The 14,070-nt window shown below is 34.1% G+C and overlaps 3 protein-coding genes across 4 annotated transcripts; 1 reads left to right on the top strand and 2 right to left on the bottom strand.

Moving 5' to 3' along the window:
- Window positions 1–1,213: 1,213 nt before the first annotated feature.
- LOC123218233 (WRKY transcription factor 44-like) lies at window positions 1,214–6,094 on the top strand. Its single transcript, XM_044639531.1, has 7 exons — window positions 1,214–1,436; window positions 1,549–1,621; window positions 1,752–1,837; window positions 3,198–3,770; window positions 3,967–4,703; window positions 5,015–5,173; window positions 5,542–6,094. Exons 4-7 carry the CDS (start codon window positions 3,423–3,425, stop codon window positions 5,726–5,728), a joined length of 1,431 nt encoding a protein of 476 aa, XP_044495466.1. The 5' UTR covers window positions 1,214–1,436; window positions 1,549–1,621; window positions 1,752–1,837; window positions 3,198–3,422; the 3' UTR covers window positions 5,729–6,094.
- On the bottom strand, window positions 6,087–9,146 carry LOC123218255. Its single transcript, XM_044639562.1, has 3 exons — window positions 8,249–9,146; window positions 7,994–8,063; window positions 6,087–7,608 (listed from the first exon to the last, which is right to left on the bottom strand). Exons 1-3 carry the CDS (start codon window positions 8,293–8,295, stop codon window positions 7,285–7,287), a joined length of 441 nt encoding a protein of 146 aa, XP_044495497.1. The 5' UTR covers window positions 8,296–9,146; the 3' UTR covers window positions 6,087–7,284.
- A 141-nt stretch (window positions 9,147–9,287) lies between these two features.
- On the bottom strand, window positions 9,288–13,528 carry LOC123218244 (glutathione S-transferase L3-like). 2 transcript variants are annotated; one of them, XM_044639549.1, is made up of 10 exons: window positions 13,479–13,528; window positions 11,746–11,817; window positions 11,586–11,646; window positions 11,397–11,483; window positions 10,377–10,475; window positions 10,151–10,253; window positions 9,991–10,067; window positions 9,769–9,876; window positions 9,586–9,666; window positions 9,288–9,491 (listed from the first exon to the last, which is right to left on the bottom strand). In XM_044639549.1, exons 1-10 carry the CDS (start codon window positions 13,487–13,489, stop codon window positions 9,480–9,482), a joined length of 711 nt encoding a protein of 236 aa, XP_044495484.1. In that variant the 5' UTR covers window positions 13,490–13,528; the 3' UTR covers window positions 9,288–9,479. The 2 variants fall into 2 exon arrangements, with proteins under 2 accessions (XP_044495484.1, XP_044495475.1); XM_044639540.1 differs by lacking the exon at window positions 13,479–13,528 and adding an exon at window positions 11,924–12,083.
- Window positions 13,529–14,070: the final 542 nt, after the last annotated feature.

Raw genomic sequence — 14,070 nt, 5'->3', positions numbered from 1 at the left:
CGTGAGGAACAGAACACAACTACCGGTCACAGCCCTCAGAATTTCAGTTTTGAAGTTTCACAGCTCACCTTCTCACGTGTGCGCCAACTAACTTTCTTCCTTTTCAATCCTTAACTTTTTCTCATTTTCTCAGCTGCCGTTTCAACCCCAATTAAATTCTAATTTATTATACTACTTGTTTTACCCGTTCTTTCACGTTAGGGAGGTGAAGGTGGTTTGCTTTTCTCCGTCCAGCATCTAATTTTAAGTATTTAAATAATATATTATTATTAAATAATATTAAATTAAAATATCATTTGATTATTCAATTATCTAATTCATCCAACCGATGATCCATCTTTGTTCAATAAAAATAATTATCAATGTTCAAAGATCAACCAAAAAAAAAGTTAGTTAAAAAATCAATTGTCCATTAGAACAAAGAGGAACATCAAAAAAAATAAAAAAAAACTTAAAAAAATAATTTTTTAAATTTTAGATAGAAAAAAATTATTAGTTTTTTAGACTAAAAGAGAAATATAATAAAATTTTAATTTTTTATTTTTAACAAATGACATTTTTACTCTGATAACTAATAACAAATTTTAATAAAAATTAGATGATAAATAAACATTTGAGTTTTTAAAAGTTTACGAAAATTACTTTCAGAATACACCAAACATTGGGTGAGAATAAGTCCTTTAACCTCAAATTAAAGTATTACTTAATTATATGATATATCATCTAAATATTTCTCTAATAATATTATTGTAAAAGCCGGAGCCACAATTTTAGAAGTTCTCAAAACCCTAAAATTTGCCATACAAATTAAATATTTTATATTATTATCTATGAAAATATCACTTTCTTAATGTTGAATTACTCACTTTAAACATATTTAAATCCAACTTAATACTTGCTATAATTATAGGCATTTCCTCTTCATTTTAGAAATATTTTTTAGATTTTGTCTTCAATTCACCTTTTAAAGTCCTCTCTCAGAGATTTTGTAAAATTAGACCGAACATATGTGCATATATATATAGTATCTAAAATGGCCAAAATAATTATTAATTAAATAAATATATAGTTTAAAATTGAAGTGATGTATTACACGCGCCAAGATGATTCCTAGGACAGCTTTCCATTTTCATAAAAGAAAGAGATGAGAAAGTCAAAAGAGATACAGAGACAGTTAGTTGGTAGTAGTAGTAAGAGAGCCCTCTGCCTTAAACTCATTTTCATGGCACCAGCGCCACCTGATCGCTAGAACTCTTCTTACTAAATCCAAATTTATTTATTTTTTTTAATTCCCTTATGCCAAATCTTTTGTTCTTTTAATACCCTTCCTTCTCTTTCATTTTTTTTTTTACCTTTTTTTCCTTCTTTTCTCTTCTGTCAAACTATCAACAGTTTCACTTTCTTATTCTAAACACTTTCCAGTCTTTCTGCTCTCGGTTTGTATTTTTTTTTATTGTATTTTTTGTTTGGTTAAAAGGGTTACTGTTTAATAATCTTAGAAACCAATTACCATTGAAAAGCTTTCAACTGTTTTTGGTTTGTGGTTAGAACAAGACAGTTCCATCTGCATACTGAACGAGCGAATGCAAATAAGTCTGCTGGCTTCTCTTTTGTTCAACTGGTTAGGGTTTCTCTGTAAACGAGTTCAAGTTATTTTATTTGTGTCACGCTTTAATAATAATTATTTTATGTTAGATTTTGTGTGTGTGTGTGTGTGTGTGATTTATTGATTTTTTGGTGCTCTGATGCAGGTTAAAGTGATTTAAAGAAAATGAGAAGTGTATGAGACTCCATAGAAGCAAAGTAGCTTCTTGGTTTGTTAGTCATAAACATTCTGGTTAGTTTTCACTTCCTTTCTTCTTTCTTCATTTTTGGGTTTCTTCAAGCTAAATGCTACTTGGGTTTGTTCCATTAGTTTCTCTGTGTTTTAGATGGCTGCTGTTTCTAGGGCTTGTATGCTTTTTCTTTTGGTTTTATTCTTTAAATATTACAATTTTTAAGTTCTATGCCTTTTTGATAATCTTGGTGCTTTTTTTTTTTTTGAGTTTTTTTAGTAAGATTAATAAATAGCAGAAGATTTGGTGGGGTAATTCTGTGATGAATTTTCTTTTAATATTGTTTTAGATGATTTAATTTTCTATTAACTTTCTTTTTCCTTATAGTTTATTTGTGGTCAATTCAAGGTTTAAATGAAAAATGATCAATTTGAGGCAGTTCATGGTAGTTCTTGTGTGCTGTGAAACTAGAGGAGATGTTGCAAATCGATTTATGGCCATAAGGTTTATTAGATGTGAATTTTTAGTAGAAACTGTGCAAATTTCTCCAATACTTGTAGTCATCTAGTGCTGACCAACCTTTATGTATATTGGGAATCGGAAGCAACTAAAAGGATTATTACAAGTTTAGGACACAAGCTTTTGGAAAAAAAACTTTGAGGGTACGGTGAACCAGTGATTACAATGGCAAATTTTTAATACATTATGAAGCAGAAAAATTTCAGTATGTCTGTTGATGAAAAATTTGGGGACTGGCCAGTTGATTTATGGCAGAGCAATAACTAGGAAAGTTAGTCACACAATGGTTATCCAAGAAGTACGTGTGGTTGAGAATCCAGTAGCAAATATGCTGATTGTGGAGAAAAAAATTACGGGAAATCTGTTGGTTATCTATTCATTGATGTGCCTTTTATCAATAAGAGGTTCTGCAACTATTGTTTGATAGCATATTGTTTGGCTGAATATGGAGTACACTTTAAAGTTTTACTTGTTTATTTTTCACTAAAATTAATTATTAAGCAAATGGGAAAGTAAACCAAGGAATTGATTACCAAGTTGATTTGTTATTTTCGTGCTTGGGTTGAAAAATTTAAGATTGTGAAAATAATTTTACTGCTGTCTGAAGACACAGAATGTGCCTTCTGATGTCTAAGTTGTTTGAATGGCTGTGTGTCTGTTTGCTTCCCTTTTTCTCTGCAATATTTACAAAAACCTGAGAGCAGAGGGGTTTCCCTTGTACTATAGTTCCAAATGCAGCCAATAGGGCATGAGTTTTTTGCTGGTGTACTATTATTTCTTGAGATAATGCATAAATAATTGGGATTTGGATTTAATAACCTAGATTAAATTTAAAAAGGGTAGTGAAAGCATAAGGTTAATCCATTTATAAATTAACACATGAATAACTCAATTTTGATGCAGGTTCAAAGAAGTGCTCTACAAACAGCTGGAGTTGACAACTGAAGAGAGAAATTAATTGTCTACTGATAATACTTTTAATTCAAGATATCTCTGAACAAATACTGTAACCTTCTACCATTGTCTGGATAAGTCAGAGTTAAGGGTTGAGGTGATCAGGACTCGAAGTTGTCATTTCTACTCCGCCTTATGATACACCACTAGATGTAATTGGTATTTCATATTTGAATGAAAATGGAGATCAAAGAAGCAGAAAGAGTTGTTATAGCTAAACCAGTACCTTCAAGACCTACTTGTTCCACTTTTGGGCCTTTCTCAGAGCTCCTAGCAGGTGCCATTAATGCCGCACCACCTACTGTATGCCCTGAGACTGCAGTTGTTGCCATTAGACCAAAGACAGTAAGGTTTAAGCCCATGGTGAATCCTGTTCCACCAAATCAGGCTGAGCTGTCTAGAACGGCAATTTGTAATTCATCTGACAAAGCTTCAAAATCAGATAGTAAACCACCCACTGTGGTTTATAAGCCACTGGCAAAGCTTGTGTCAAAGGCAACTGTTTCTCTCTTGGCTAATATGGTCAGTATCAAAATTCTAGGTCTTGTTAAATTGGACGGACATAAATTTTCTTTATTAATTTCTTCCTCCATGTTAGATGGTCCATTAAAGACTGGTAACTTTTTTATGTTGTGATTCTATGATCTTTTTAAAACTTTTTGTTCTTTTTTTTGGATATGTAGTATGAGTATAATCTTTTGTGTTTTGTTTTGACCAGGGAAATATTAATAACACTAGCCGTGAACAAACGCAGCAATCAGTTGAGGCTTGTGTTCACATTCCAAGTCAAGATAAACAATATTTTAGACCCCAGGTTAACTCAAACCTTAATATGATTGTGCCACCGTGTAATGAAGCAGATCAAACAATTGAATCCTCAAAGATGGCATCTCAGAACTTGGAGGAGGATCCAAAGGCCTTACCAGCCATAGCTGGGGATCGACCTTCATATGATGGCTATAATTGGAGGAAATATGGGCAAAAACAAGTTAAAGGAAGTGAGTACCCACGAAGTTATTACAAGTGCACACACCCAAATTGTCCCGTGAAAAAGAAGGTTGAGAGGTCTTTTGATGGGCAAATTGCTGAAATTGTCTACAAGGGTGAGCACAATCATCCAAAGCCGCAGCCCCCTAAGCGGAGCTCATCAGGGACACAAGGACTAGGATTAGTATCCGATGGCACTGGTCAAGATGCTCACAATCCTTCACAGAGTAGCAATCTGAATGAAAAAAATGAAGGTTCTCAATGTAGAGTAGAAAGTCGGAAAGAAGTAGGTTTATTGGCACATTCGACTAATCAAGGCAAAGCTCCTCTACCATATGAGCCTGTGGTGCCTGCAGTGAATAATGCTGGTGGTGGAGCCTCTGATACTTCTTGTGGCCTTAGCGGGGAATGTGATGAAGGAAAGAAGGGATTGGCGGAAGAGGATGGTGAACCCAGAAAAAAGAGAAGGTAGGAAATTTGGTAGAAACAGAAGTTTGATGAATACCTGTTTCCCTTTCTGTTCGTTAGACTTGCAAAGGAACTAACTGTAGTTTCAAAAACAATATTTAGCATATTATTAAGTTGATTTTACTGCTTAATAGAAACATAACAGATGTTAGTTTTATTCTCATTTATATTGCTCTTTTCTCCATGGTTTTTCCTGGCCCAGTGAGCTTGGATATATTCTACTGGCACTGCATATTGCAATTGTGATCATTCCATTCTTCTAAAATGAGCATTAATGATTTATGGTTGACTATTATATGTTTTTTTTCCAGAAAATGTGAGAATCAATCTAACGAAGCTGGCATATCAGAGGATGGTGTACAAGAGCCCCGCATTGTGGTGCAAAGTTCCACAGATTCTGAAATTTTGAGTGATGGCTTCCGCTGGAGAAAATATGGCCAGAAGGTTGTGAAGGGAAATCCGTATCCCAGGTTGAGACTTCATCACCGTTTTATGAGCTCTATTGTGCACTAATAGTCTTCTTGCTATATATAATTTCTGAGTTGTGTGTATTTTGAGATTTAGGTTATTTCTGATATATAAATTTCTGAGCAGTTGTGGAAAGATGCAACTGTTCTTTTGCCGGACAATAAACCGGCAAGTCCATCAATGAGTTCTGCAAAAATAACTTCGGCCTCTCTTTTGGTTTCCAAATATGGGTGATCTTTCATGAAATGGAGGACCATCACATTTTCAGTGACTAGTAGAGTTGGACCCTGGAATTCGTCTAGTATATTTCTTTTGGTGATGACTACTTTCTTTTCCTCGGATGTTCTCACAGCTAGTTTTGCTATTGCAGGAGTTACTACAGATGTACAAATCTTAAGTGCAATGTGCGGAAGCATGTGGAACGAGCATCAGATGATCCTAGAGCTTTCATTACTACATATGAGGGAAAGCATAATCATGATATGCCTGTCAGGAACACAAACCCAGCGGCCCCTGAATCAGATTCACTGGCTCCTGCTGGTAAAGATAAGCCATGATTGAATCTGTGTAAGGAAACTATACCAAGAAGACATTTGATCTGGCAGAGTAAGTAGTAAAAAGTTCGAAGTTATCGGCCCAAATGCCTGTAACAATTCTGAGGTCTGTCGTGGCTGATCTGGTGCATCATCCATGTAGTCCTCCTGAGTTCGTGATTAGACTTCCAATGAAGAAAGTATTATGTGGGTAATTCAAGATTTTGGGCAGCTCTATAGTTCTCCTTTAACCTTTTTTCCTATCACTGTGGCTGCGGGCCTCTGGCTTAGAGTACAGTTTTTATTTGTTTTCCACTTCATATAAGAATTAAACCTATCTTGCCTCATTGGAACATATATATAAATACACTATTAATCTCTTCCTATTTACTGGAAGTATCATACAATTTCAGGCAGTTTCATACCATTTTCAGGCAGTTTTGGAGTGCTTGATGCCATAATAAGCTTTCCTACTGATCACTTAGCCAAGAATTGAAGTCAATCCGCGTGTATGTCAAATCATGGACTTTGGCAGGAGTTTGACATAAAAGCTTCTGTTACATCATTTCTCTCGTTTTCTTTCCTCTTGATTCTGTGATTTGAAAATTATGCTTCTCATTGGAAGAGCTAACTTCAAAAATTTCGATGTTTGCAACCAATTAATAAAACTATACGTACACAGTTTTGAATATCTAATTGGACATTTAGATGATGTGTCTGATATGATGATTTTAAATTAAAAATAAAATAATTTTTACTCATATAATAACACATCATTGAGGTATCAAATAGTTCCTGTAGCATTGCTTGCAAACAGTAGGTGAGAGTTCCTTCATTGGCAAAACTGGAGTGAGGGATCTTTTCGCCAACATAAAAATATTAACTTCAAAAAACTGAACACTTTCAACCTCACCTCTCCCTTTAGATCCTTCGGCACTCCCCCAAGAACAAGGAATTCCAGTTCTTCTTTCCAAGGAAAGTATGGCATGGGTAAGATATCATTTTGTAGAGTACCTTTCTCATAGCAGGCATTTACAGTCTCATTTGGCATCTCAGTAACACGGACTTTTTCCTTACTGCCCTCCTCAGACTCCTCTTCCAAAGATCCTGCTTCATTTATTGATGGAAGATGGTGTTTACTTTTGGTTATCTGCTCAACCTTCATCTCCTTTCTTCTCTTTACACAAAAGCTCATCACACTCTCAATGGATGATAGGGATGGTCTAATCTGAGCCCATATTTGGACATCATCGGGCTTTGTTTCTTTTGAAAGTTGCTCCTTTTTGGAGTCAAGTTTAGTTGAACTTGAACCCTCAAAATCATACTTCCTACTTGAAGCATCCCCTTCCCTACCTCTCTTTGAAACAGTCTCTTTTTTCAACTCAGTAGCTTTATCCTCGTCTACTTTCACACCCTTCTCTGAAACAGTATCCACTTTCAAATCAGTAGCTCCAGCGTTATCATCGAATTCCACACTCTTCTCTGAAACAGTCTCTTCATTCAACTCAACAGCCCCAGCATTGTCTACTTCTATGCCCCTCTCTAATACAATCTCGGTATTTTCACACTGGTTCTCTCTCCTACTTCTCAGGAAAATTTTCCTCTTTCAACTTATTGTCTTCACCCTTCTCCACTTCATTTCCACTCCTTGATATAGTGTCCTCTATCAGCTTAGTAGCTTCAGCCTTGTTCCCTTGGTTGTCTACCTCTGGCGCAGTTGTATCATTCTGGTCAGTAGTTTCAGCTTTGTTCCCTTTACTCTTCAATGGAACTGTCTCATCATTCAACTTAGTGGCTTCAGCACGTAACGACTCCTTGTGTTTCTTCTCAGGAGAGTTTGGTTGAGAAGCTTCTTGGTGTTCAATGAAATTCTTCCATTTTTGTGATCTTTTCTCTTCCTCTTCCTGATACCATATATGTATCAGTAATCTGGACAGCAAACACCTCTTTTATTTCTGTTATTTTAGTTTTGATGAAATATACTTAACCTAAAAGTATTGTTTATTAAATTCCAATTAACCTGAAGGATATCCAATGCTGAAACGCAACCATAATATATCTCATCTCGTAACTCTCTAGGTTTCTAATATTCCTCACTTAACCAAATAATATTTTATCATCTGTATACCTAAGTTAAACACATAGAAGGTAATTCTAAGAGGGCACTCATTTTGTTCACTCTAACTTAACACATGCACCAGTCTGTTAGGATTAAATTTCTAATCAAGGTAACTTAAAGCAATGTTTACCTTAATTACAATTATAATAAGAAGCTTCAACTGAAGATACCTTATAGATTTTGGTGTATTCTATATATCTTTGGACAAGCTGAGGTCTCAGAGCAAATCCATAGCAGTCCCTGTCATTATCAATTCTTTACATCAATCTCAATCACACAAAGAACAGCTTTCCCATTTATAAAATCATTAACTTCAAACAACATATGCCCTCAAACAATTCATCAAATAATAAAAAACATAAATATAAAAATCACTATAAAATGGACAATGTGAAAACATTAATCCGCACAGAAACTCATGTAACCTGGAATCAGCCTCCAATGAGCGCCTACTCAACAAGGACGGCAACATGCTTCACAAACAGCTTCAGTTCTACAGCTGCCCATAGCTCTCTTTTTCTTTCGCACTCTAAATCCTTACTACATGGTAAGATTTAACACAGTTATTGCACCAAACCTAATTTCCATTATAAAATTTATCTCTTTAAACAAAATTAACTTCTTTGCCCCAAAAATAAATAAAGGGATATAATGATAATAAAAAATATTAACTAATAAATTAATCATTAAGACATTGTTAGCTAATAATAAGATTAATATGATAGGTGAACACCGTAAAAACTTATCCAAAGTGCAACAAACTTGGATTTAGAATTTGTCAAGTTTATTCGTTCAAATATCCAGCGAAAAGTTGGGGTTAAAGTACACGTGGAAACATAGAGGAGCGTAAAAAATTTTACATAGAACAGAGCAGAAAGGAAGGAATGTGGATGTGTGACCTCCCGTATTCTTGTTCGAAGTTGTGGATGAGAATCAAGAGCTTCTCGTATATTCTAGGGAGATCGAATCAAAGATTGTTCCTAGAATTGTGGTAACTATGAGTTTCGGTTTGTCGCCGGACTTGTCTCCTTTTCAAATGTTCTACTAAGCGGGCTTCCATTTCGGGGGATTGTTAAACATACAACGCTTGATTGTGATAATACTGACAGACAAGTGGACATATGTTTTGGCGCCACGTGGGACTGTCCGTTACTATAGAATTGAAATTAGGAAGGGGACAGAGCCGTTCGCCCGTCGGTGTTGTATTCGACAGCACGCACAGGGGCTTTACTTCCATGTATGCCGGCATATGATAATAACATTGTGAGTTAATTTAGTCAGTCCAAATATATTATTCACAATGTCGGAGGCCCTTTAATCGTTTGATGGCAAAAGGGAAACATAAGAACCGACCACACTATTGTCGGTTTACATTTTAAATACATAACACAGAAAATATTTATCTAATTTCTTTATAATTCTGTAAACTACTATTTTGTTGAAATAATTATAAAATTTATAATATGACAGAATAAGACAGTTCTCAGTGGCTCACTTTTATTTATGTAATGCACAACATACAAGCTGTTAAAACAGAATCAAATACTTTAACTGACATTTGCACACCATCTACAACATCCAGCAACGATGGCTTTTATTATAATAAGACACTCATAACACACCGATTTCTTTTAGCATAAACTAACTGGTGGCAAATTACTGTTGAGCCTGCAAGGAAGAAAAAAGATAAGCAGATGTTAGCCACTTAGCTTTTAATCTAATGAAATCAGATTGTAAAGGTTAAGGAGTCCAGGGGCAGTACCTGGAAGCGCTTCTTGTAGAATTCCACAAGCTCTATTGGATCTGTTTTTGTTGGCTTGTATGCATCAATCTTGTTCAGCTCCTGCATAAGGATTTGTTCATTTATTTGAATAAATGATCAAAACTATCTTCAAATAGAGTCATTTCTTCCTGTACAATTGGTAAAAAGAGACTTTTGATATACCTCGATCCATGCTGCTAGTTTAGGCCTGCCCTCTGTGATGTCATACTTGTGTACCTCTGATAAGAAGGTCTGGAATCTTTCAACAAATGGAATATAGGCTATGTCTGCCTGAAGATCACATAATTTCAATAGTATATCAGAATGATGCTCAAATCATATAAGAAGAATAATAATGAATAATTAAAAAACACTATTCTGGCTAACATAATTTAGAAAGCATACCGAACTAAACTGGCCAAGGAAGAATGGGCCATCATCAAATTTGCGCAGAGCATTTTCCAAGTAATCAAAAGCGGCACCTGTAGCAAGTTTATAAATATTTTTAGTTCTGTTTATACAGGAAACCCATAACCATGGAAATACAACACATTTTAAGACATACTTGCTTGTTTTACAGTGTCTCCTTTGAATGAAGTAAACACATCCCTGTTGAATGTATCAGTGTATGATAACAATTCTTCACCAAACTTCTTTTTGTCAGGATCCTACAATATTTTAATAACACTACTTCAGCTGAAGTTAAGAGATAGAAAAGCTTCAATTAAGAGTACAAATGAAACATGCACATCTTATAAAGAAATATTTAAAATAAGGTATGCTCATCTTACATTGGGGAAAAGAGAAGGTCCCTCAAAGTTGCTGTCAACATATTTAATCAAGTCAAGACTCTCTCCAATGATTTTGCCATTGTGTTCCAATGATGGAACCTGTAAAGGAGAACTCTAAACGGTAAATACTTCAATAGTCCTAATAACGTCCTTATTTTAGCATAAACACTGAAACATACACCCATTAATTTAACTAACTTTTTATTCTTTGTAAGCAAGAAAATTCAACTCCATATAAACAGACCATTATTTATGACTCTGTAAATCAAAGCATAATGATAAGATTCTGCCTCTTTATCAAGTATTGAAACTTGTTATAGAATCTGATACAGGGATTTCTCATACAGATTACAAATATTGGAATATAGCCATTAACAAATCCTCAGTAACTCTTTACTTTTGTAACTATGTCACTCGGTCAAAAACTTTAAACTTCCAACTACTGTTGAAACCCTCCCATTTTTGTCATGGGAACAACTTGGAAAATTATTTGAACTAACAAACTCTAAGTCATAACTCATGCCAAGCAAGTCTTTACTGAAGCTAACAATTTCATTCCCACACAATGATACCTATTATAGCATTGTGTTCATCACCATTTACTCATGAGAGCTTCATAACAACAAAAAAAGAGACTTGATGCTACAGTCCCATCAAGCAACGAGACTACTAGTGTTATCTCAAAAATTACATTAAAAAAAAATCCAATTTACAAGAGCCTTTTACCATACAGGATTGCTCATTTCTTGCAATTGATTTAAATTCTGTTCATACCTTATTTACGGTTAACAGAAGTTGTTATGCACAAGTAAAAACTATCAAAAACATCCCCCAGTATAATTCCCTTCAAAAACAAATGAACAGAACATGTTCATGTCTGTTGCATCATGCAGATTCAAACTAATTATCAGCTACATTTTTGTCCAGAAACACAAGAAATTAAAATAAAAAAGATAAAAATCTATCAAATCCACATTATTCATCAATAGAAAAAGGCAAAAATGTTTTCGTGAGAATTACCTTGTTAACAGGGTATACTTTCTCAGCGTACCAAGCAGGCCTGTCTTGAAGGTTTAACGGAACTAACTTAATACTGTCTTGTAAACCCTGCCCCCCCAACAGAAAGACAAAGTAATAAAATCAACTAAAATTCTAGACATTAAAAACAAGGCAAAATGATCAATAAAAAGAAACAATTTAATAAATAACCTTATAGTTTCTGGTGATCCACACCCGCTGGGCAAAGGGACACGTGTAACAAGTATAGAGTCTTAACAAATAAAAGCCAACACATGTAAACCAAGTTAAAAAAAGGAACAACGAATCGCACAAAAAGAAGCTCAAAAATCCTTTAAAAGAAAAAAAAAACCTGGTAGTTCCATCAAAAAGCGGTGGTTGTTCGGCTTTGGAGTCCAAAACTGGAGGGAGAATCTCTTGCACACTATCAAATAAGAATAAGCGTAAGAAAGGAAGATCAACATCATCACGATTGCAATGATCGTAATTGCGAGATCGAAGAGAAACAAAGTTGACTGAGAAATTCTTACGCAGTCGACATTGTGGTAAGTTCCTGGAGTGTTTGGAAAGCTTTGCTTCTGTTGAGCTAATTTGATACTAAAAAGTGTCTATGTACGGAGCGAGCTATGCGCACAAGGGCTTTTATAGGAGGGTTAAGTGAAGTCAGATTCTGTAAGTCGCGAGCAGTGACGTATATCATAAGCTGCACCTGCACTTAACTGCACCCAAAGAATTAATTTAGTATAAAAATTTTAAATATTAAATAGATTAAGTGAAGGAAAAAGATTCCACGGTCGTTGTTGCGTTGATGATACGTCAGCGATGACGGTGGAACGAGCTCTTGTTAATCATATCTTTTATTTTAACCGAGAAAATTAATTAAAAAAATGATCCCTGATTATTACTCTGTTGTCCACACCTCTCATTTTTTATTTCTTTCCTCGTAATTGATAGTAATTCATAAATAAATTGTGGAACAAGTCAGGCCCAAAGGACAATTTGTCATTTCGTCTCATGGATAAAAACATTATAAAGAGCCGTAAAAATACCTTAATCCAACATTAGTTGGGGGCCAACCCCTAAAAAAATTATCTTTTAACTTTTTAAAATTTAAATATTTATTTATAAATTAAAATTTTTAACTATAATTCAAAATAAAAATATTATTTAATAATAATATTTAAAAAAATAAAAATTTATATTATTTTATCTTTTTAATTTAAAAAATTATTTTTTAAAATTAAATTTTAAAAAATAATATTTTTTCTTTCTTTATGGTTTCAAATATTTACATGTTAAATTTTATTATTATTATTATTATTATTAAAAATAAAATTATTATTTATTAAAACATTTAAAAAATTAAAAATTAATCATATTTTTTATTTATTTTTAAAAATATAATAAATTTTTGTTTATTCAAGATTTAAAAAATTAATATTTTTTTAAAACTTTTTTAATTATCACTATCGATCGTTGGAGATGGCAAAGCTGACATTCTCTCTCCCTTTTAACTTATCTCTTCATTGCACTTCATTTTCGATTATTATCAATTGAAAAAATCGATTGACAAAAGACAAACTAATTGTCTCTAGACAAAGGTGAAATGATAGCGTTACGTTGTTTTTATCTAAGATAAAAATGTAAGACTTTTTGTCTCCGTCTCTAACAAAAATCAATCGTGTCTTCATTTGAAACTTCATTTAAAGACAAATAACAGTCTTTACTGGTCGATTTTCTTGATTAGAGATGGTCACAAATAGAGTGAGATTGCGAGAGAAGCCAGAAGGGAGGAAAAACTCCACCCTTGCCATCCTCTCGAGTTACCGACAGAGTGTTAAAAAAATTATCAGGAAAATTATAAGTTTTTTAAACTTTGGACGAGAGAATTTATTAGTTTTTAGATTTTATGTGTAAAAATTGATAAATTTTTTAAAAAATCTGGTGGTTCCATCAAAAGGCGGTGGTCGTTCGGCATTGGAGTCCAAAACTGGAAGCGTAAGAAAAGAAGATCAAAATCATCACGTTTGCTATAATCGTAATTGCGAGACTGAAGAGAAATAAAGTTGAATGAGAAATTCTTACGCAGTCGACATTGTGGTAAGTCTCTGGAGTGTTTGGAAAGCTTTGATTCTGTTGAGCTGATTTGATACTGAAAAGCGTCTATGTTCAGAGTGAGCTATGCGCGCTTTTTATCTAACCAAAATTTCCATTTCCGCGCAAGAGGTCTAAGTCGGCGACGGCGGATCCTGTAAGTCGCGAGAAGTGATGTATATCATACGCTGTACTTTACCAATTAAATAAGGCCAAAGGACTATTTTCCACCCATAAGTTTTCTGTTTTTAACTTTAAAAATTTTAAATACACACTTATAAACAGTTGAAATTAACAAAATATTAACTCCTTAAAATTTTGTCTCTTTTTACCCCCTTAAACTTTAAAAAATAAAAATTTTTCCCAGCATAAGTTTTAAAAAATAACAGTTTCCCTATAGGGTTTTGTTTCTAGATCTTCGGTGTAATCTTCAGCTCCATTGTTGGCGGCCTCTCCCTTCGACGGTCTCTCTTCACCCATTTAGAAGCCCGTTGGAAGACAAAATTCTTTATCTTCCCAGACGAAAACGAAGTTCGAGGGAGAGAAAACTTCAGGAGGGAGAGAACACCAGCAATGGAGTCGG

This window comes from Mangifera indica, chromosome 1 (assembly GCF_011075055.1).
Source record: "Mangifera indica cultivar Alphonso chromosome 1, CATAS_Mindica_2.1, whole genome shotgun sequence".
Taxonomy (NCBI): Eukaryota; Viridiplantae; Streptophyta; class Magnoliopsida; order Sapindales; family Anacardiaceae; genus Mangifera; species Mangifera indica.
The sequence above is the reverse complement of the archived record's forward strand: the minus strand, read 5'-3'. Positions and strand labels throughout refer to the sequence as shown.

Bases quoted from the DNA above. Each gene is read 5' to 3' on its own strand.
- LOC123218233 (XM_044639531.1), top strand. From the start codon at position 3,423: ATGAAAATGGAGATCAAAGAAGCAGAAAGAGTTGTTATAGCTAAACCA. The intron at 4,704-5,014 runs GTAGGAAATTTG...TTTTTTTTCCAG, and splicing joins GAACCCAGAAAAAAGAGAAG to AAAATGTGAGAATCAATCTA. The intron at 5,174-5,541 runs GTTGAGACTTCA...TTGCTATTGCAG, and splicing joins AAGGGAAATCCGTATCCCAG to GAGTTACTACAGATGTACAA.
- LOC123218255 (XM_044639562.1), bottom strand. From the start codon at position 8,295: ATGTTGCCGTCCTTGTTGAGTAGGCGCTCATTGGAGGCTGATTCCAG. The intron at 8,064-8,248 runs GTTACATGAGTT...TGATAATGACAG, and splicing joins TCATTGGAGGCTGATTCCAG to GGACTGCTATGGATTTGCTC. The intron at 7,609-7,993 runs GTATCTTCAGTT...ATATGGTATCAG, and splicing joins AATACACCAAAATCTATAAG to GAAGAGGAAGAGAAAAGATC.
- LOC123218244 (XM_044639549.1), bottom strand. The intron at 11,647-11,745 runs GTTTTTTTTTTC...TTATTTGTTAAG, and splicing joins CTTTTTGATGGAACTACCAG to ACTCTATACTTGTTACACGT. The intron at 10,476-11,396 runs GTAATTCTCACG...TCTCCTTTACAG, and splicing joins AAGTATACCCTGTTAACAAG to GTTCCATCATTGGAACACAA.